The 22432-nt window shown below is 34.0% G+C and overlaps 1 protein-coding gene across 1 annotated transcript in view; it reads left to right on the top strand.

The window, feature by feature from the left end:
- The first annotated feature begins 297 nt into the window (after positions 1–297).
- The window catches only part of LOC128031822 (gamma-2-syntrophin), a 51784-nt gene continuing 29649 nt past the window's right edge, over positions 298–22432 (top strand). Inside the window, exons 1-7 of the mRNA XM_052620283.1 lie at positions 298–613; positions 14577–14714; positions 15837–15893; positions 16152–16209; positions 17584–17627; positions 20426–20467; positions 22276–22363. Coding sequence (XP_052476243.1) covers positions 545–613; positions 14577–14714; positions 15837–15893; positions 16152–16209; positions 17584–17627; positions 20426–20467; positions 22276–22363 — 496 coding nt within the window. The 5' untranslated portion in view covers positions 298–544. The remainder of the gene's footprint in view (positions 614–14576; positions 14715–15836; positions 15894–16151; positions 16210–17583; positions 17628–20425; positions 20468–22275; positions 22364–22432) is intronic.

Below are 22432 nucleotides of genomic sequence, written 5' to 3' on the forward strand. Positions count from 1 at the left end.
AAGCGCAAGCTTGGGGGTTCGATTCCCCAGAACGCATAATAGGTAAAAAATTGATAGCCTGAATGCACTGTAAGTAAGTGTCTGCTAAATGCATAAATTTAATTCTACATTTTATTTAAAATGCAAACGCAGTCATCACGATGCTGCTTGATGCATCCTAAACACGCCCTGAATATCTCGACACTTCTCCCAACCCTAGCTGTGCGTGTAGAGTTCAGTCAGTGATGGGTTAAATGGGCTCGAGCTCATATCTGAGGCAGCAGGAGGAAACGCGCGCGCTCAACATTTGCGCTCCGGTCCTCGAGCGCGACGCGTCTCTTTCCAACGCGCAGGAATACGCGCGCGCATCACTCTGATCGCTTCAGCTCTGCGCGGATGCGTCTTTAAACACAGATTCACCAAGAGCCGGTGGACTCCTGAAGGGCCATTTGGATGCTGGACCCCGGAGCCGCGTCCCTCCCAACAGGCTGAGCACGATGCCCGGCCAACACTGGATATAAATGACAGATCCAAGTGTGTGTGTCAACCAGAGGCTGCATGGGAGATGAACCCAGCCGCCAAACATCAGCCTGATCTGCTGGAGAGACCCGCCAGCCTCCTGGTGCCAACATGGGTAAGACCAGCACATCCAGCTCAACTTCACGCGCGGACCACAGATCACAACAGGCGCGAAACACAGCCTGCGCGTGCACACACGGGGGGATGTCTTAGCAATGCAGTGTTTATATTACTAGAGGAACTTGCTTAACTAACTTTGTTGCGGATGAGACCACTGAGGTGCTGTGAAGTCCACGTTTTGGGGAACTGGTGGCTAATTTGTATGCATTAAATTGAAAAGATTATACTCGTTATTTATTCACAAAAACTTTATTGCAGAATGATTAAATAATTATTGCATTTTAGTCAGTTAAATGCTGTTTTTTGTAATGTTGTGGATTGGAAAAGATGGTTGGGAATGACATTTGTAGTTACAGATCTTAAATTGTGAAATGTAATATACTATACTATAAAGTGACTAATATTGACATGATTTGAAAGGATAGCTTTTTACACCTATTATTTTTTTAGGCAGCATAGGCTGTATTATTATCTATATTTTTCATATGCTGCATGCATTTTAAAAAGGTGCTTTGCAGATATGAAGGCAGCCAATTATTTTGTGTGTGAATGACACACTTGACATTTTCTGAGCACTTGGGTTTAGAGTATATTTGGGCTTTTAGACATTTTTGGTTTATACAGTATATTTATTGAATATATTGACATTTTTGCACTTAAAATAAGGTCCGAAGTCAGTCCATGCCAGAGTGTAATCATTTATTTTTATTTATGTAAATGAAGTATGGGGAAAAAAAGGCTCAGCTAATGATCTATACATGTAAAATGAATGGGATGTACAGCATTTTTTTGGTGATTAAGAAAACCAAGGTAAAACCATGCAGGAAATGTTGCATGATTGACAGAACAAATCCTGGCAGATTTGAGGTGACAGTGTAATCTCAATGCAAAATGAGTTTTTTTGTGCTATTGTTCTCATTTGCTGTATTCCTCTTTGTGGAGATAATGATGTGTGACAGCGTGGAGTAGCTTCATTCGCACTATTCTTGAGGTGTTCGGAGATGTCCTCTCAAAGGATTTCTCAGTCAATGCATTGAAACTGCTGTTAGAGATTGCTGCTTGCTTGCTTTATTTGTTTTAACACGTTCTGTCCTATATTTCTGGTGCCCGTTTGTGGTTTTTCTTAATTGGTCAATGGAGTCTTGCCAGTTGCACTGCGGTACCTTTATCAGATTGGAGGGTTTGAAGGGTTTCCCGAGGGTTTATCGATAAATGCTGGCTCACTACTTTTGGATTTGAAAAGAACTTGGAGTTTTTTTCCCCAAAAAACAGGTCTGCATGACAGAGACTGACCCAAAACTCAAACAATACCACTTACAAATTACAGATTTAAGAGTCTTTATTATGCATTTGAGCTTTCTTTCTTTTGCAAAGCTGTTCAAAGTAAAAAACAAAAACAAAAACAAAACACAACAAAAAACAATGTAATATTTATTGAGCAGTGGAGGGTTGCTTGGATGATGCAAATGCATTTTCCTGCAGATTCACACGCTCATAGAATAGAAATGATGTAAGTATAATTATTTCAAACAAATAATACTCATATGTGCATATTTTACTTTAATTTTACTAATTATATGTGGTATAATGAAAAGTATGCTTTGTCAAACCACCAAACCTTGCAAAATATATGCATTTTTTTTTATTTATTCACATATTTGATATACAATATAATGTCAAACCTTGCAATATGTATGCATATTTTTATTTGCTTATGAAACATGCAATATAATGACAAAACATAAAACCCTGCAAAGTGCATGAATACTTTTTTACTTATATATGTAATATGCAACGTAATAAATAGTATGCATTATCAAACATCAAACCTTCAGCATGCATGCATATTTTTACTTATATACTATGCAATATAAGTATTTGCATACTTTGCCAAACCATCAAACCTTGCAAAATGTATGCATATTTTTATTTTTATTTATTTACATATTTGATATACAATTAATATGCAATATAATGTCAAACCTTGCAATATTTATGCATATTTTTACTTCATGATATGTAAGTAAATGTAATTAAAGTAAGCTTTATCAAACCTTGCAGTACAGCATGCATGCATATTTTTTTTTTACCCATATTATGTTACTTTTCTAAATTGTTTGTCAATCCATCAAACCAATTGCAATATGTATGCATATTTTTATTTGTATATGAAACGTGCAACATAATGACAAAACATAAAACCTTACAAAGTGCATGAAAACTTTTTTACTTATATATGTAATATGCAACGTAATAAATAGTATGCATTATCAAACATCAAACCTTCAGCATGCATGCATATTTTTACTTATATACTATGCAATATAAGTATTTGCATACTTTGTCAAACCATCAAACCTTGCAATATGCATGCATATTTCATCTTATGTTACATATTATATAATATACTTTAAGTAATAACATGCTTTGCAATATAGTATGTATGTATATTTAATATGTATATTTACTTATATAATATGCAGTTTAAGTAACAGTGTGCTTTGTCGAATCATCAGTGCTCTAAAAACAATTTAAAATCAGTGCAAATCAATGGAAAAGCTGCAGACCTGGCAACTCTGCAAGCAAACTTGAGTATAAACTCTGTTTTTGATTTATTTATTTCATCTCTACGTCAGAATTTGTCTTGCAGCAGATGTACATTTCAGATGAACTTGCATATCTGCCGCCAGAACAAATGATGTGTGTCTTTACATGTGTACTTGTGCAGATTGGCTTTGCAAATATGTCATGTAATCTAATCAGCTCTTATTTATGTTTGTGAAATTTGACTCAGATCCAACACTGTTGGAAAGTTCTTGCGTGCTTGTCTTTGGGATTAGGAGACTCTGCTAAATACGCCCTACGGAGACTCTGATCGGCACATGAATGTGATAACCTTAAAAGTCACAAATCTTTTATTCATGTTCTGCAGGAAGGTTTTTAGCTGCTAGTTGCAGCTGTATTTCTAACAGGTTTAGTGATGAGAAAGCAATGGTTTACTGTCAACCAACGGGTCTTTATTGGGATTCATAATCCTGGTAAGAAAAAGTAGACTTTTTATAGACAATAAGAGTGATGTTTGTCTGTGTAAAACATTTCATCTGAAATGTACATCTGCTGCAAGACAAATTCTGACGTAGAGATGAAATAGCCTAAATAAATCAAAAACAGAGTTTATACTCAAGTTTGCTTGCAGAGTCGCCAGGTCTGCAGCTTTTTCATTGATTTGCACTCATTTTAAATTGTTTTCAGAGCACTGATGATTAGACAAAGCACACTGTTACTTAAACTGCATATTATATAAGTAAATATACATACATACATACTATATTGCAAAGCATATTATTACTTAAAGTATATTATATAATATGTAACATAAGATGAAATATGCATGCATATTGCAAGGTTTGATGGTTTGACAAAGTATGCAAATACTTATATTGCATAGTATATAAGTAAAAATATGCATGCATGCTGAAGGTTTGATGTTTGATAATGCATACTGTTTATTACGTTGCATATTACATAAGTAAGTAAAAAAGTTTTCATGCACTTTGCAAGGTTTTATGTTTTGTCATTATATTGCATGTTTCATAAGCAAATAAAAATATGCATACATATTGCAATTGGTTTGATGCATTGACAAACAATTTGGGAGTATTGCAACAGTAAGGGTTGTTAGCAAGGGTAGTTAGTTGCTATGTGGTTGCTAGAGTGTTTTGTGTTTTTACTGACTTCTGTGATCTTTTGGTTTCCAGATATGATTCAGGAGAAAATAGTGTGTTTTATCACTTACTAAAGCAACCTCCAGCAGCTGCTTCACGTGTTTTTCTTCTGTCAAATCTTTCCTGATTGTGATCAAGTAAAGGTCAGAATAAGGTCAGTAATGTCTCCAGATGAACTCTTCCTGGACTGAAGCAGCTCAGCTTTACTTGATTCTCCATCAATCATGTTTTAGAGTCTCAAATCTGATCCTCAGGATCTTTTGAGGAGCGTTTGTTTCACTGTTCCTCAGCGGAGGAATGATCTTCACAAGCCTCCAGAACATCTCTGCTTTATTTCTCCATCTCTCAATCAGCACTGGATTGCACTGCATTATATGTTTGGATCATCAAACTAAGCATTTAAATGACATTTACATTTACTGCACTGGGAAAATTATTACTTTAATTAAATTATTTTTAAAGTCTTGTTTTCCAAGTCAAATATCTAAACATTCTTAAATCAAGGAACATTTACATAAAGCAAAATTACATAAGATATGAAAGTTAAGAAAAAATTATTACAATTTAGTTTTGGTTTTTGCTTAAAAAATAATATATATATATATTAATTATTTATATCAAATAATGCATTTTGATGCATTTTTCATAAAATAACTTTTTATGACATTTTCTTCTCAAGTAAATATCTTTTTTTTTTTTTTTGTGAACAATTGTTTTTATTAAGGAGACATTCCAATACAATACAAAATATGAGACACCAGTCCTGTAAATATCTTTTGATTTAACAATGTTTAGACATTTCCAAGAGAAAACAAGACAAAAGTACGAAGTACGTTTTTTTTTTAGCTATATGGCATATTATTGGGGGATATAGAGTGGCAACATATTTATTATCATTATTATAATTATACTTTTTTTATTTTATCTCTGTTGCATGGTCCTCGACAAAAAAACAATGCAAACTCCGAAATGCTTCAATAGTAAAAAGACTTTCTGACCATTATTTCTTATGTCAGGTTTTATGGGTTAACACTTAGTGTTAGAAGTTTTTAATCTAGCACTGATGAACATAATGAATCTGATGCACAGCGTTTGGCCATTTTCAACACAAATCTATTACAATTGCGGCCACGGTGATTTATTTCCAGCGTGACGTGATTGATTGTAATAGAGTCACAGCCGGACAATTAGTCAACCTTAATATAAAAGTGCATGTGACGACCGGGTGTCGTCTTTATCTGTGAATGGCCACTTCGGTGTTTAATATCCCTCTCTCTCTCATCGTAATACACACTCAGCTCTTAAATTCTCCAAACAATCTATTAATACTGTCCTGATGTGTTTACTCAGTCTGTAAAAAGATGGCTCTTTTCCGCCGCATCTTTGTCACCGAGCCCAGCCTTGCCTTTTCATTTCCATTTTGATTCACGACAGAATTTTAATGAGCTGCATTTCACATTAGGAAACTTACTTTGCTTGAATGTTACTTCGTAATGCAGAGTTTGATGATTGCAGTGTTTTTAGAGAAAATGAGGATGTCAGGAGCAATCAAGGATGCGATTATTAATAAGGTTTCATTAGTTGGTTATTGATGCAGAATTGGTCAAATGAAATATTGTAGTTTAATATTGAGTTGCATGCTGGAAGCGGCTTTGACCTTTAGTGATAAAGACTCGGGAACAACTGAATGATGTGTTTCCCCTCACTGTGTGTGCAGAAAGGATTTCCAAACGAACACAAAGAGTTCGAGTTCAAAGACAAAGCCTTTATTCCCAGGAGTGGAAAAAAGTACGGAGATTTTATGCTTGAGTTGAAGTAGATGCTGTTGATTTTGCTTCATTAAAAGTCAAACTGTGTGGCCAAGAACATACTTGAGTTTAAAAGTTTTGGTAAGATTTTATTATTATTATTATTAGTAGTATTATTGTTGTTATTTTAAGAAATTAATAGTTTTATTCAGCAAGGATGCACTGAATTAATCTAAAGCGACAGTAAAGACTGTTACATTGTCGCAAATAAATTCTATTTTAAATAAATGTTGTTCTTTTGAACATTCTATAAATCAAAGAATTGTTAACCGAAATATGGTTTCAACAAAAAATTATGAACTGTTTTCAACTTTGAAACTAATAAGAAATGCTATAGATCAGCATATTAGAATGATTTTATTTATTTTCTATTTTCTTTTCTTTCTTTTTTTTATAATTTTATAAAAAATAATTTTATAAAAAAATTTTTAAACTGAAATAAAATAAAACCATACACTGGCTACTTGCCAAGGGGACATTTTTCTTTTTTTCGTTACGTTTACGTTTATTTTGAAGTAACTGCTACTAAATAAATTAGAACTAAAAACTAAAACATAATCAAATAAAACTAAATAAAATGGACAAATAAAAACACAAAATTATGAAAACACATAACCAAACCTTGGTTAATAAATTATTAAAAGTCAACTAAATTAATATGAAAACAGAAAATATAAAATAAAATCTAATTCAAAATATTTACAAAACTATAATCAACACACACACACACACACACACACACACACACACACACATATATATATATATATATATATATATATATAGTATGTTGCATATTGAAAGAAACATTTTAAAAATTTCATTAATAATAAATATCAGCATATTATAATGATTTCTGAAGGATCATGTGACACTGAAGAAAATTCAGCTTTGATCACAGAAATAAATTACATTTGAATATATATTCAAATAGAAAACAGTTATTTTAAATACTACAAATATTTCACAAAAGTACTGTTTTTACTGTGTTTTTAATTAAATAAATGCAGCCTTGGTGAGCATTTAAAAGTAAATGTTTTCTTGGCATCTTTTTTTAAATTGACTAGACTCTTTTAATTAAAGCTCTTTGCGTTAGGTCAGTGACTGATGAGACGTCTCTTCACAAGGACGACTTTATAATAACTGCACACTATTAATCATTAATTAAGCATTAGTAAACAGATGATTCATAATTTATAAAGCATTAATAGACAGTAATAAGCAGTTTATAAATACAGATATAAATGCTTTATTCTTTTTCTATATTTAAAAGCATATCTATAATGTGCTTAATAATTGTATTTTCATACTTTATTCATGATCAATTTATCATTTCTCAATGAAGTATAGAATTATTTACAAACCAGTTATTTAAGAGTTGCCAGTGATTCATAAGATCACAAGAAATTTAGTAAATTCAGGTAGTTATAAAGCATTTAGTAGTGGTCAGTTAACTATTTATGTGAGCTTATCTAAAGTGAGTCTAGTTATGCCTTGTAAAGCATTTATAAAGGATATTTAAAGGCTCAGTTATCTTCTAAACACAAAACGGAAACAAACACAACACAGTGATACAGAACATAGAAATATTAACAGCCTTTAAATCTCATTTGTAAAAGCTTTACAAGACATAAATAGTCCTCACTTTAGATGAGCTCACAAAAATAGTTAACTAACAACTACATATGTTTTATAACTACCTGAATTAACCCTGAATTACAGTAGAAATACATGTTAATAAACCATTTACTAACACTATAAGTAACTTTTACTATATGTCTGAATAAAAAGATGTATGAATGCACATTTAAATAATTTATTAATCATTTACTTACAATTTCTAAGTGATCTTATGAACCACTTACAACTCCTTAATAACTGGTGTGTAAATAATGCTATAATTAATTTAGAAACGATAAATTGATCATTAATAAAGTATGAAAAAACTATTATTAAACACATTATAGATATGCTTTTAAATCAGGTATAAAGAATTTATATCTGTATTTATAAACTGCTTATAAATGTTTATTAATGCTTTATAAATGATTAATTAACTGTTTCCTAATGCTTAACTAATGATTAATAGCATGCAGTTATTATAAGGACGAGTGACCATAGTTGTGTCTAAATGCGCTGAAACGGATGTCATTGGCTGTGTGAGTTCAGTCGGGAGTGTAATTTGATGGGTTTTGTAAGCTCAGTTTTAATGGACAAAAAGATGAAAGGAATTATGATGACCTGCAAAAACTGTGCTTCGCACTTTGGAGACATAAATGAAATTGTAGGGAATAAAATGCATCGTTTTTGACTCGGAAATGTAGCTGAGTAAAAGTACAGGGATTCAGTTTCAACGGTACTCGAGTAAAGTAAAGAAAATCCTCTGAATAATTTATATAGTTGATAGGTGAATTTAAATAAAGTGACATTTTACACACAGTACATTTGTTTCCTGAGATATGAACCTATAAATATGGAAAAAAGTCAGAAATAAAGCATGCATGATTTGAGTTTGTTAGTTTGTCAGAAGTCAGAAGAGTCTTTTTTAATGGAGCAGTTTATTAAACCTTTAGACAAAATGTAAACGAATCTAAAAAACAAAACTTTGAATGCATATGAGTATCATAATTGATACACCAGGCTGTTATGGCTCATATAATATGATATAGTGAGAATATGGAAGAGAAATCAGCTTAATTTATTCAGAGGCACAAACTATGCAATTTTGTGCAGATGCTGATATTTATATGGACAAAAAGTGATGTAATGTAAATAATGCATGAGGATTGCGTAAGTTACAGACATGCAAAAGCATCTATATTAACTCCGTCTGTCCTCAAAAGACAAAGAAAGAGAAAGGCAACATTATCGGCTGTGATCTGATCTCCAGACAACAGTTGACCTTCATTCTTCTTCTAATTATTATCTTGATTGAAGTCGTCCAGTGGCTCTCTTTGGTGCCTTTGTAGTGAATTCAAATTAGAGGCAATATTTCACAATTACAGTGGCAAACACTTAAAAGTAATCATCGTTATAATTAGATAATTGACCTTAAAGGCATTTAAAATCAGACCTAACGGATCTTAGTTTTTGTGGCTTGATAAGGTCATTTTCAGACAGCGATAGATGGGGTTTGGGCGGCGTGACTAAAGCTTTATTTTATTCTGTGAGTAATTCTGGATCGAAGTGACCGTGTGCATCACGATATAAGAGTTATCTTTAGTTAACTCTTAAATGTGATTTATATGAAAACATGTATGGTTCATGAATATTAATCACGTTGTCTGCGTTCAGTCGAACTGATTTGCTGAAATCAAAACAGGGATTGTAATAGTTGAGCGCCAGCCAATGAAATTGCCAGTTCTGCATTAGCTCCGCCCACTATCGGAGAAACTGGCATATTATCTTTTGCTTGTTCGAAAAATATGAATAATTCTAAATTAACTCCATTATTTTGACAAGAGAAGACAACAAATAATATAGTTTACATGCAGCGTGTCGACTCAGCATGGTATATGTATTTTTTTCATATGTCAGACTTTACCAGGTAAAGGAAAAATACCCACCTCAACTCTTTCATGCTCTTATGCATTGATAGCGTTTTTCATAGATGCTTCACTGGATGATCAGAACATCTTCAGATGTTTGGACACAGTTTGTGTAGTTTTTTTTTTTTGTGTGTGTGCTTCTTTAAAAAATCAGACAGAATCTGCGCTGTTTTAAAGATCATCCTCGTCTTGTTTGGGATGCGTCCCGGTCTGTTTTTTGGTTGCTCACACAAACCACTTGAATATATATATATCCAATACACTGTAGCACAGAATCTCATTCTATATAATCTTATTCCAGCCGGTCCCAAGCGTGGCTTTCTGTGGGTTTTATTCTAGAATGCACAAAAGCAAGCCAGTGCTTGATTTGAAACGGCGATGCATTTCTCCTGAGTTATTCCTGATTCAGACTTCACTGTAGGAAACATGAAAACCAATATGAACAAAAGCCATACGCCTGTTTCCCTGCAAGGGAAGATATTCAGATGGTTCTTTAGCGTAGCTCTTGTGGAAGTCACATTTATTCATATGTCACACACTGTGTTTTTTGGTAGTTTGTCTAAGTGTCCATAGAGTAGCCGCTGTCCCCAGAATGCATTGTGAAAGGTATTATAAAAACTAGATGGTTAGCAGTTGCTGAAAGAAATGTGATGCTGTTTTTCTGTGCAAGATATTTTTGGACATTTCATGAGATTTTGTTTGTTTTAAATTATAACCATGTAATATTAGTACTGTAGTATTTTTTATATGCACATATACTGTACGTATACGCACTATATTTAGATGCATTAAAAAAAAAATACCATCATGGTAATATGGTAATATAAATATATATATATATATATATATATTTTTTTTTTTTTTTTCACCTCAAAATTTTTTATGTACTAGTAATTTAAACTTTTCATAAATTTATTTAATTTAATTATGTGTGTGCATGTGCATACTGTACAGTACAGACCAAAAGTTTGGAAACATTACTATTTTTAATGTTTTTGACAGAAGTTTCTTCTGCTCATCAAGCCTGCATTTATTTGATCAAAAATACAGGAAAAAACAGTAATATTGTGAAATATTATTACAACTTAAAATAAATGATTTTAAATTTATTATACTTTAAATGATCATTTATTTCTGTGATGCAAAGCTGAATTTTTAGGATCATTATCACATGATCCTTTAGAAATCATTCTAATATGATGATTCATGATCAAAGTTGGAAACAGTTCTGCTGCTTAATATTTCTTCAGAACATGTGATACTTTTTTAGGATACTTTGATGAATATAAAGTAAAAAAAAAAAAAGCTATGTTTTTAAAAATATAAATATTTTGTAATAACAATATACACTACTGGTCAGTCATTTGGGGTCAGGAAAATTTTTTTTTATAAAATCAATACTTTTATTCAGCAAGGATGTGTTAAATTGATAAAAAGTGATAGTAAATAAAATATATTATTAGAATATATATTATTAGAATTGTTTATTTTATTTTGAATAAATGCAGTTCTTTTGAACCTTTTATTGATAAAATATATTAGACCGCAGAACTGTTTCCAACACTCATAATAAATCAGAATATTAGAATGATTTCTAAATGATCATGTGATCGACTGATGTTACATGTGACACTGAAGCTGGAGGAATGATGCTGAAAATCCAGCTTTGCATCACAGAAATAAATTATTTTTTTTAAGTATAATCAAATAGAAAACTATTATTTTAAGTTGTAATAATATTTCACAATATTACTGTTTTTTCTGTATTTTTTATCAAATAAATGCAGGCTTGATGAGCAGAAGAAACTCCTTTCAAAAACATTAAAAATAGTAATGTTTCCAAACTTTTGGTCTGTACTGTATATATATACAGTATATATATATTGCTAATAAATATTTATTGCTGATTTTAATAAATAGAAATGTGTCTTGAGTAGGTCAGCTGTAGAAACCAGCTGTTTGCATTTGCTGAAGGAGTTGTGAAGCTGTCTGATCTGATCATGTTGGACATTTCGTGATGTGTGGTGTTTTTCTCACAGTTGGCGCCCAAGGGCCGTCATGCCGAGGTGACCCTTAGCCAGATCCTTTGACCAAACCATCCGGCCGTGACAGCCCCAGTTCTGGCCTTGAGCGAAGCGTCTAAAAGCCCAGATTTCTCCAGAGTCTCTGCCGCAGAATGAAGGCTTTCCCTGATATCTTTGCAAACGCTGTTTAAATCTAGCGAGAGCTCACCTTTCCTGCATGTTGACCGTGAGCCGCGCTCTCCAACTCCAAACTTTGATTAATTATCCTCTCCCTAACGCGAGACTCACTTGACCTACATCCGGGTGTCTCCGGGGAGAAAGGGTTTAGGTGCCAGAGAGAGAACTAGGACAGAACTAGGACCATCATCATCATCATCATCATCATCACAGGATGACAAACACATGCACTGCACAAAATACAAAATACAAAATACATGACCCTTCTGCAGCTCGCTCACTCATATATACAGGATTTCACCTCTAAAGGAAAAGGAAAAAATAAGGCACATCATTTACATAATATTTAATAATAATGACATTAGGTGTGTGTGTGTATTTTTACAAATAGTGTGATGTTTTAGCATGCAGTGAATGTTGAACAACAGCCTCAATGCTCTTCATTTAATTTATGCTAAATATAATTTCTTTCTTCTTGCAAAATCACCCAGTCGTTTCATCAGCTTCATCTGCTGTATTTCTGTCATAACTTGACTTACAGTCAGTTATTCTGAAGCAAATATGAGGATTTTCTCGTCTCTGTCTCATGACGGAGTGTGTGTGTGTGTGTGTGTGTGTGTGTGTGTGTGTGTGTTCATCTGTGCGTGACCAAACGTCCCGCCGCTTGTTATTTATCTTTGGAGATTCGTGTCAGGCGATCTTCTGCTGTTTGAACGCATCTAAATGACACGGAAGCTGATGTTTGCACAGTTAAATGCCATACAGTGATGCTTTTTTCATAAGAGTGTGTTGATCTAGCCAAAGCACATCCTGCGAAGTTTATGAAGTGACAGTTGCATTGAAATTAATAATTATGTGTGTGTGTGTGAAATACAAGTCACTCTTGAGCCTGGGATTGTTCACATACTGAAAACATTAGTGATGCTTTGAACCAGTGTTATTTTAATATAATTGAGATATTGTAATAGTTTTATAAATGTTTTGAATTAGTTTTTAAATTGTTGTCCTTTAAAAAAAAAAAAAAAAAAAAAAAAACTTTTTTAATGTCTATATATATATTTTCATTATTAGTTAACATTTATTTCAAATTAGTGCTATTTTTGTATAATTTAAATACTATTATGATTTTATTAAAGTTTAAAATTTGTTATTATTTTGATAATTTCTTTTTTTATTCCGGTAAAAAATATATGTTTTTATTAATTAAATAATTAAAATTAAATTATTTAAATATATATATATATGTGTGTGTGTGTGTGTGTGTGTGTGTGTGTGTGTGTAAATATATATATATATATATATATATATATATATATATATATATATATATATATATATATATATATATATATTTATATATATATAATTATTTAAAAATATATATATATATATTTAAATTTTTTAATTTTCTGTTTTTATTTTAAATGTAGTTGAAGTTTTAGTAATATAGTTATTTTTGAAATTTGTATTAGTTGTTATTTTTGTTTGTTTTTTAATATGTTATATTTATTTGTCTATATCTTTAGTTTTAACTTTATATACCATGGTTTTAAATTCTTGTGGCTGTAAGAAAAAACTAAGTTCTCTATTTTCACCAAAGTAGTAGAGAATGTATTACGACCCTGCAGTGTTATATAAAATATATAAATACATTTCTATTATATAATCCTGTGTTTTATGCTCGTGTGGCTGCAGTTCTCAAAGCATGCTTTTGTCAGAAAGAATCCACAGAAAGCGTGATAAATAAAGATTGTTTTTGATTCCATTGTGAGGAGTGAGTATTTTTCAGCCACGAGAAGCTCCTCCGGGACTTTTTTGTGGGTTAAATGAATGAACACTTCCAGAGGAGACCGAGACATCTTCACAAAGTAGAGTCAAATACTGACAGAAAAAGAAAAGCCCGGCGTTATCACATCAGTCTCAGTCTTTTCTTGCTTTTCAGGAATAGTTCACCTGAAAAGAGAACGAGTTTCAGCGAGTTTCCTGCACAAAACTCTCATATGACTTACATTTTTACATATCCAAAGCGACTTTGAAATTGAAGAGCCAACTTTATTTATATCATGCACGAGTCAAATCTAGTACTTGTTTGTCATCTGACAAAAAACCAACATGTTTGCATGTTCACATGTAGATAAACAAATAACATATTTTTAATATCTTTTTGTAGTAAGTGCATTATTTTTACTTGTCCGTGTTGTAAAATTATTTATTCTGAATTCAAATTTAAAACTCAAATTAATTTAAAATTAAATTGTTAAAGTAGTTAATTATTCGCTTTTTATCAACTCAACTGTGGAAGAAATATTTAGGCCTAAATTTACATTTATGTATTTGAATTGATTATAAAATGTAATAAAAATTGAAAATATTATATAGATTTAATATAAACTAATAATCTTTTAAAAAACTTTTTCCTGCATGGATAAATAAATAAATATTTTCTTATTAATTATGTGCATCTATTGTGTAGATGTACTGTTCCTTTAAGACAAACAGCTTCAGTTTGAATCTTGGGTTATGCATGAATTAAGTTTTTGCATTGTTTAATTTTTTTTAACCACAGTTATCTGTCATTTTGAAATCCCTTCAGTTCTACAACATTTTTAACCATTTATTGACCAATCGAAATCTCTTAATGTCTTCTAATACATTTGTTTTCTGCTTTTTCGACAGACAAAAACCGGACTTGCCCTGTTGCACGACGACCTCACAAGTAACTCCTATGACGTTCGTCTAAAGTTAACGAAAGAGCTGCTAATCATCCAGAAACAAGATGTGGTTTGCGTGAGCGGCGGCGACTCCCATCTAAATGTAAGTACTGAGTCTTTACCTTCGATTCGATCACGATTCAGACGATTCAGCCTCAAATGTCTCATTGTGAATCACAGTTGGAAGCAGAAGAGTGTGTTTTGTTCGTGACAGATTACATTAAACAGCCTTGTCATGATGGACACGCCACTTTATTGTTTGTTGGCATGAGATGCATCATCATCATCATCATCATTCATGAATGACGTCAGTGGCTGTCAGAACACAATGAAAGTCATTATATGTGTACAATGCATGCTAGAGAACCCAATATAGTCATATTCAACATCTTTAGTGAGTTTTAATGCATATTTATTATTGTTTTATAACTACGCGTGACCTGATCCATCATTTAGAGTCACTTTGACCCACCCTTTCGATGTTATTTGACATAGTTTTATGAAATGTTCCAAATTGAAATTTTTTGTCTTTTTCAGTATTATTTAAAAAGAGTGAAATAAATGTATTTATTTATCATGACCACTGTCAAATTAATTAATTAAATAATGTATTAATTTATTAATTTATTTACCCCTGTTATTACCTGTATTTGAAATTTAAGGGTCTTTGTCTTTTTTTTAATGTTATTAAATATTAAACACATAAGCAAATACTAATTATTTATTTAATTTTATTTACTTATTTTTATTTTTCTGTTTATTTTTTTCCTGATATTACCTTTATATTATATTCCCCTGATATGAGGCTTTTTGTCTTTTTAAATCTCATTTAAAATACATTAGACACACAAACAGTAAAATACTAGAACTTCCCTTGATATTAACTGGATCTTTCTTTTTTATTTATCTATTTGTGTATTTATTTTTGCCTGAAATTACCTGTATTTGAAAGTTGATGCTTTTTGAAAAAAAAAAAAAAATGGACAAACAGTAAATTTTATTCATTTATTTATATATTTTTTTAATTATTTTGCTCAATGTTACTTGATTTTAAAATAAGTTTTTAATGCTTTTTCATAAAAACAAATATAAACTCATAAATTATTTTCTGTATATATATAAACATTTTATGTATTTAAGTGTCGTCTTATGACCTCTTCTTTAATTATGTGTCATGTGGTTGATGCTATGAATATTTTACCAATTAAATTCCCATTTTTTAAAGCACAGAACTGTTGTACTTCGAAGACAGCTGACTGGAGGTCTCGGTCTGAGTATCAAAGTAGGTCTTTTGCTACTTTTAATATTGTTCATGCACTTAATTAAACATGCTCAGGTAGTGCATGCATATCTCCACAGGCCAGATAATTATTGCATAATATTAGCCTTTTAAAGATCAAAGAGGATCTTGATATAAGGATCAAGTCTCATTAGTTTTATTCACAATAATCTTTGAAGAGGCAATGGATTTGTATTTCTGAACAGTGCTGGATGTAAGAGGTAAAAGTCGATTTCCTTGACGGCTCTTCATGTATTTCAGGGGGGAGCAGAACATAAAGTGCCTGTGGTCATCTCAAAGATTTTCAAAGATCAAGTAGGTAAGATGACAAGCGTTCCTCCCATCTGCTGTAAAGCTAAGCACAGTGCTAGCGATATCTGCTAAAGGAGTAGCTCACCCAAAAATTAAAATGTGTTGAAACTGTCCTCCCCCCTCAGGCCATCCAAGCTGTAGATGAGTTTGTTTATTTATCAGATTTGGAAAATTTGTTTTTGGAGATGTTTTTTTTTTCTTATGAACATAAATTTATTTATTTATTTATTTATTTATTTATTTATTTATTTATTCATTTATTTACTTAATTTATTTAATTAATTAATTAATTAATTAATTTTCCCTCCTGAATTCCACCTCTGATTTGAATGCTTTTTAGGAAGGGGTGTGTCTCCTGTGAGACTTCAGTGGAAACACACTGCTGTAATCGGCAAACATATTTCCATATGAAATGAGCATTACATGGGGAACTTTCTCAAACGTTTACTGCATTTTGGATGATGTTATCATGAAAAGTTTTGATTGGCTTTATAATTAGAAAACAACTCCCGTCAAGAATGCAGCCAAACAGTCATGTTTACTAATACACAAACTTACAAACACACAGCTCGTGTCTTCTCCAGATGTTAACTGATGGACTGGAGTTGTGTGGACTACTTGTGGATTATTGTGATGTTGTTATCAGCTGTTTGGACTCTCTTTCTGATGGCACCCATTAAATAGAGCATCCATTGATGAGCAACCCAGACAGCAACATAGTGTCGGCCCAGATCCGGCCCACATCTGGCCCACGTGAAATCTATGTGGGCCGGATGTGGGCCAGATCTGGGCCAAAACTGCTTGCTGTCTGGGAAGTGATGCAATGATACATTTCTCCAAATCTGAGAAAGAACAAACTTATCATCTTGGATGGCCTAAGGAAGAACTATTCCTGTTATATATGGTGTACAATCTTGTTCAGTTTTATATTTAAAATATATGCCCTGCACAGCTGAAATGTAGTCCTTTTAATATCCATATAATTAGCCCTCGTTGAACAGTATTTGAGAACAGTTTATCTTTATTGTATGCTATACAGTTCTAGTACAGTTTTAATCACAGCTAATTCAAGTCAGGCTGTGTTGCATTTTCAGTTTTATTGATTTTTATTAGCTTCCCGCTGTACTTTCTTACCTCTGAGATGCTTAGTGTAGATATATATCCACCCTTGATATCAGAAAGCATGTTTCATCATATTTGTCAAAAAACATTGAACTAAAACCCAGATTTTTGTGGAATTCATCCCAAAGTGCTTCAGTAGATCGAAATGCTCATCAAACACAAATCCTGATTCTCATGGCTTCGCATTAAAGCACTATCAAATGAGTAATTATGTCTTAATCTTTCCATTAACCTCTGGCCGGACCGTCCGGGGCTGTAGCCGATCAGACGGGGATGCTGTTTATTGGCGACGCTGTGTTGCAGGTCAGTGTTTCGGGCTTTTGCATGCTCTCGTTCCGACATGGCCCTCAGGGCATTCCCTCTGCATTTTAATGACACTTCCCTCTGATTCATTTTCTCCGGCTTGACTTGAGGTTTAACCTTTTATCTCTTTGTATGAATCAGAGGAACAGCAACAGAAAGAGGGAAAGAGCAAGAAATTGAGTAAGAGTTCCTGTGGTGCGACTGAAACAAATGGTTTTATTAAATTTTGAATGTCATCGAAGTTCTTTATGAATGGCCCTATGAATACACATACAAAACAAGTTTGAGGATGCAAGGTGAAGTAAAAATTCAAACTTTCCTCTTTACGATCACCAAGTCTGATTAATTTCTGTTAATTTAGACAGTTTATATTTAATCAATCCAAAAACTTGCAGCGTTTTAATTTCATAGTAGAGGATGTAGATAAGTACTGCTGTACTTTACTATGTTTTCAGCTTAGAGGTATATTCTTGTTAAGTTGTATTTCCTGTAAATTTACTGCTAATTGAAAGTGCAATCAGAGTTCCCTTTCATTCGGCCACTCTTGACGCCAAGTTGGGGACTGACCCGGACCGGCCTCTTCGGTGATGTGGTCGAGAGCCTGGCCCAGCAGCCCCCCACCCATCCACCGGCCGCAGCTCCCCAGCCTGTTCGTTGCAGAGGGTGGCCCCCTGCGTCCGCCCCCGCTCCCATGCCACATTCGCAGCCTCCTCCAGCAAGCGGTGCCGTGGAGCTGGGCATAGGCAGGCTGCCCCACTCGTCATGGCCACAGACCATTTTTGCGGTTTGCATTCAAAGGACGGGCATGTAAGTACAAGGTCCTGCCCTTCGGATTGTCCTTGTCTCCCCGTGTCTTCACGAAAGTTATGGTGGCAGCTCTTGTTCGCCTCAAAGAGCAGAGTATTCGCATCCTCAACTATCTTGATGATTGGATTATACTAGCACTTTGGGTCAACTGGAAAAAGAGCAAACTCTCCCCAACACAGAGGATCTCTTTTCTCGGTTTGGAATTGGATTCGGTTGAACAGACAGCACACCTTAAGGAAAGGATGGCGTTCCCACTGAAACAATTTCAGAGGCTCCTGGGCATAAGGCAGCTGCAGCGACACTTCACTACGGCTTTTGCAAATGAGACTGCTTCAGCACTCACTAGGTCCAAATTATTCCGGCCTGTCGCCAAACCTTCACCCTGTGGTCAGATCTTACATTTCTCCAGGCAGGAGTGCCCCTGGAACAGGTCTCCAGGAATGCTATGGTGTACAATAATGCCTCCACCACGGGTGGGCCACGTACAATGGGCACGCAGTATCAAGGGTATGGATACGCCCCCATCTGCACTGGCATATAAATTGCCTAGAGTTGTTAGCACTGCGCCTTGCCTTTAACCATCTCAAATGGTGCTTATGAGGTAAGCACGTGCTGGTCTCAATGGATGACACAGTGACCATTGTGTACATAACTGACAGGGTGGTCTACACTCCCGTCGCATATCCCAACTCGCAACCTTTGGAGTCAGAAGGTTCTGAGGTCACTTCATGCCATTCACTGCCTCTTACTGCCAATTGTTTTAGACTCGGCACAGATGAACTGATGCACATCTGGAGCAAGTATGCGTTTCCCCCAGTGAGCGTTCTTGCACAGATGCTGTTTATGGTCAGCGAGGACAAGAAGCAGGTCTTGCTTGTGTTGCCATATTGGCCCACTCGGACCTGGTTCCCCGAACTAGTGCTCCTAGACTAAGCCCCTACCTGGTGGATTCCTCTGAGGAAGCATCGACTGACTCAAAGAAGGGGCACCCTGTGGCACCCTCATCCAGACCTCTGGAAACTTCATGTCTCATACCTGAATGGTACACAGAGGTTCTTTTTTTTAAAGTGAAAGTGACATTCAGCCAAGTATGGTGACCCATACTCAGAATTTGTGCTCTGCATTTAACCCATCTGAAAATGCACACACACAGAGCAGTGAACACACACACACACACACACACACTGTGAGCACACACCCGGAGCAGTGGGCAGCCATTTGTGCTGCGGCGCCCGGGGAGCAGTTGGGGGTTCGATGCCTTGCTCAAGGGCACCTAAGTCGTGGTATTGAAGGTGGAGAGAGAGCTGTTCATGCACTACCCCCACCCACAATTCCGTCCGGCCCGAGACTCGAACTCACAACCTTTCAATTGGGAGTCCGACGCTCTAACCATTAGGCCACGACTTCCCCTTAAAGTCCCCTTCTTTGAGGGTAGGGTGACCTACCCCAAAAGTTAGTAGACACCCTAACTTCGGCTCTCTCCCTCCACCTTGAAAGTCAATGTCATTGCGATCGCTGCTAACCATGATCGTTTCCACAATTTCTTTCAACATTGATAATAATCAGAAATGTTTCTTGAGCAGCAAATTAGCATATTAGAATGAATTCTGAAGATAATGTGACATTGAAAATGGGAGTTATGATGCTGAAAATTCAAGTTTGATCACAGGAATAAATTACATTTTAACAGATATTCAGCTATTTAGTTTTCCCTATAATGTTAAACAAATTAATACAGCTGTAATGAGCAAAGAGACTACATTCACATTTTTCAGACGCTTTTATCCAAAGCAACTTACAGCGCATTCACGCTAACATTTTTTTTTACCTAACACGTGTTCCCCTGAGAATCGAACCCACAACCTTTTGCACTGCTAATGCAGTGCTCTGCAACTCAACCACAGACTATATATTTTTAATCATCTGATTTTGGGGTGAATTGTGATCTCAGTATGTTTATTTTAATATTTTATTTTCTTCTTTCTATGCAGGTCAATGGCATTAATGTGGAGAAGTGTACACACGAGGAAGTCGTGAGTATTTGATCGGCTCTTTCATTTGTGATCTTGAAATGACATTGATTCTGAATTAATCAGATTCCACTGAAGCGTTCGATCCTTTTATATCAGCAGTGAGTGATTCGTTTCTCCCTGTACGGCCTCAGCTGTAACTGATGGATAGCGAGTAGATTCATCACACTCAGATCTCCAGAGAGACACACTCACTCACTCACTCCAGCAGGGGTTTCTCTCTGATCCTGACAGCTGTTCCTCATATCTCCATCCGGACGTCAGAGGACGTGATTAGTGATTTCCCCGGACAGTTGCAGGCTAACTAAGACAAGATGACCAGTGACACATGAGAGAAGATGACAGAAATCATCTTGCAGGACAGAAACAGCACAAATGAGATCTGTAATGATCAGTGGAGCTTCTGATGTTTCTGACGTTATTCTGATCCCAGTGTCTGCAATCAAAATAACTCAATATGAGGTCAAACATTTCGAGTTCCTCCAAAATGAATGATCTGAGCTACTTTTTACATTCAATTTATTGGTTTATATGCTTGTTGTTGTTTTTTTTTTTGGTAACACTTTGCAATACAAACTCATTTGTTAACATTATTAATGCAAAAGCTAGAAATTTGTATTTTTCTAGCATTCCTTTAGGGCAGATCTGTTTTTCATTATTTGATATATTTATCTAGCATTCTTTGTTAATGTGCGTTTCTAAAAATACAATCACACATGGTTTGTTCATGTCAGTGTTGTTTTAGTATCGGGATACTTTTAGTTTTTTTTTATAAATATTTAGAATTTATTAAATTTTATATTTTCGGTTTTCATTTTATTTGTAGTTAAAGATATAATAATTATATTGTGTTTTATTATTATAAGTGGTTTAATAATTAAATTATTAATAATAACAAATAGTTTTTAAATTAGTTTTAGTTACTTTTGTACGTTAATTTAAACTAAATGTTGCCTTGATATCTCACTGAAAGTTTTTTTTTTTTTTTTTTGTAGTTTATTAAAATTGTATATATAATTTTTATTTGTAGTATTACAGTTAAAGTTTATTTTATATGAAGTGTTTTTTTTTTTTTTTTTTTTTTTTTTTTTTTACTCCTGAGACAAAGTTGATGCTTCAATTGAAGCAAAATTCAAAGTCTTCTTGCCAATAAAAAAGCAATAATACACATTTTTCATTCGGGATTCGAGACCAACCTCATGAGATCATTCGGAAAGATGGGAGTAGTTTCTTAAAGCAGTCTTTTAAATATGATTAAGCGATCAGAGACAGATTATAATGATGGATATTCACTCACTGAATGGTCATTATCAAGGTCATTAACACTCATTCTACATTTTATAATCTAGTTTAAAAGTCAAAATATCTCAAAAAGATTGCTTATTTAAATGAATGTCCCTGGTTTGCCCTCCAGCGATGAATGTCTGTGAGAGTAAACAGGCTTTAGATTGAAGGCATTTTGAGTTTTGAAGCACAAACACACACATGGGTTTCTTTGCCAAAGCATGGTTTCTTTCAGCATCCGCTCTCTGTGGAAATGTTGTACAAGTGTGTCATGTTTTCACCAGAGAGGAAAGCTCAGATTTGTCAAATTAAGTAATTTTTCTTGCGGTGGTATGATCAAATGAAGTCTAAAAGTAAACATGTAATCAGAATTTATCCTGTTTCTATAGCTGCATTCATATTGACTTTTGTTTTACTTGTTCTTGCATGTCATGTGACCATTAGCTGACATCAGAGGACCATAATAGGGTAAATCACTGAATCATTAAATTAAGTGAATATTAACATGATTAAATCTCTCTTTGAAGGTTCATCTTTTGCGGACGGCAGGGGATGAAGTCACCATCACTGTACGCTACCTCAGGGAAGCGCCGGCCTTCTTAAAACTCCCATTAGGTAGGTTTGCTTCACATCTGAGCTCTGTTATAAACCTCAGTGTCTGGATAGGAAGCTGCCTTCAAAGTA

This window comes from Carassius gibelio, chromosome A17 (genome assembly GCF_023724105.1).
Source record: "Carassius gibelio isolate Cgi1373 ecotype wild population from Czech Republic chromosome A17, carGib1.2-hapl.c, whole genome shotgun sequence".
NCBI lineage: Eukaryota > Metazoa > Chordata > Actinopteri > Cypriniformes > Cyprinidae > Carassius > Carassius gibelio.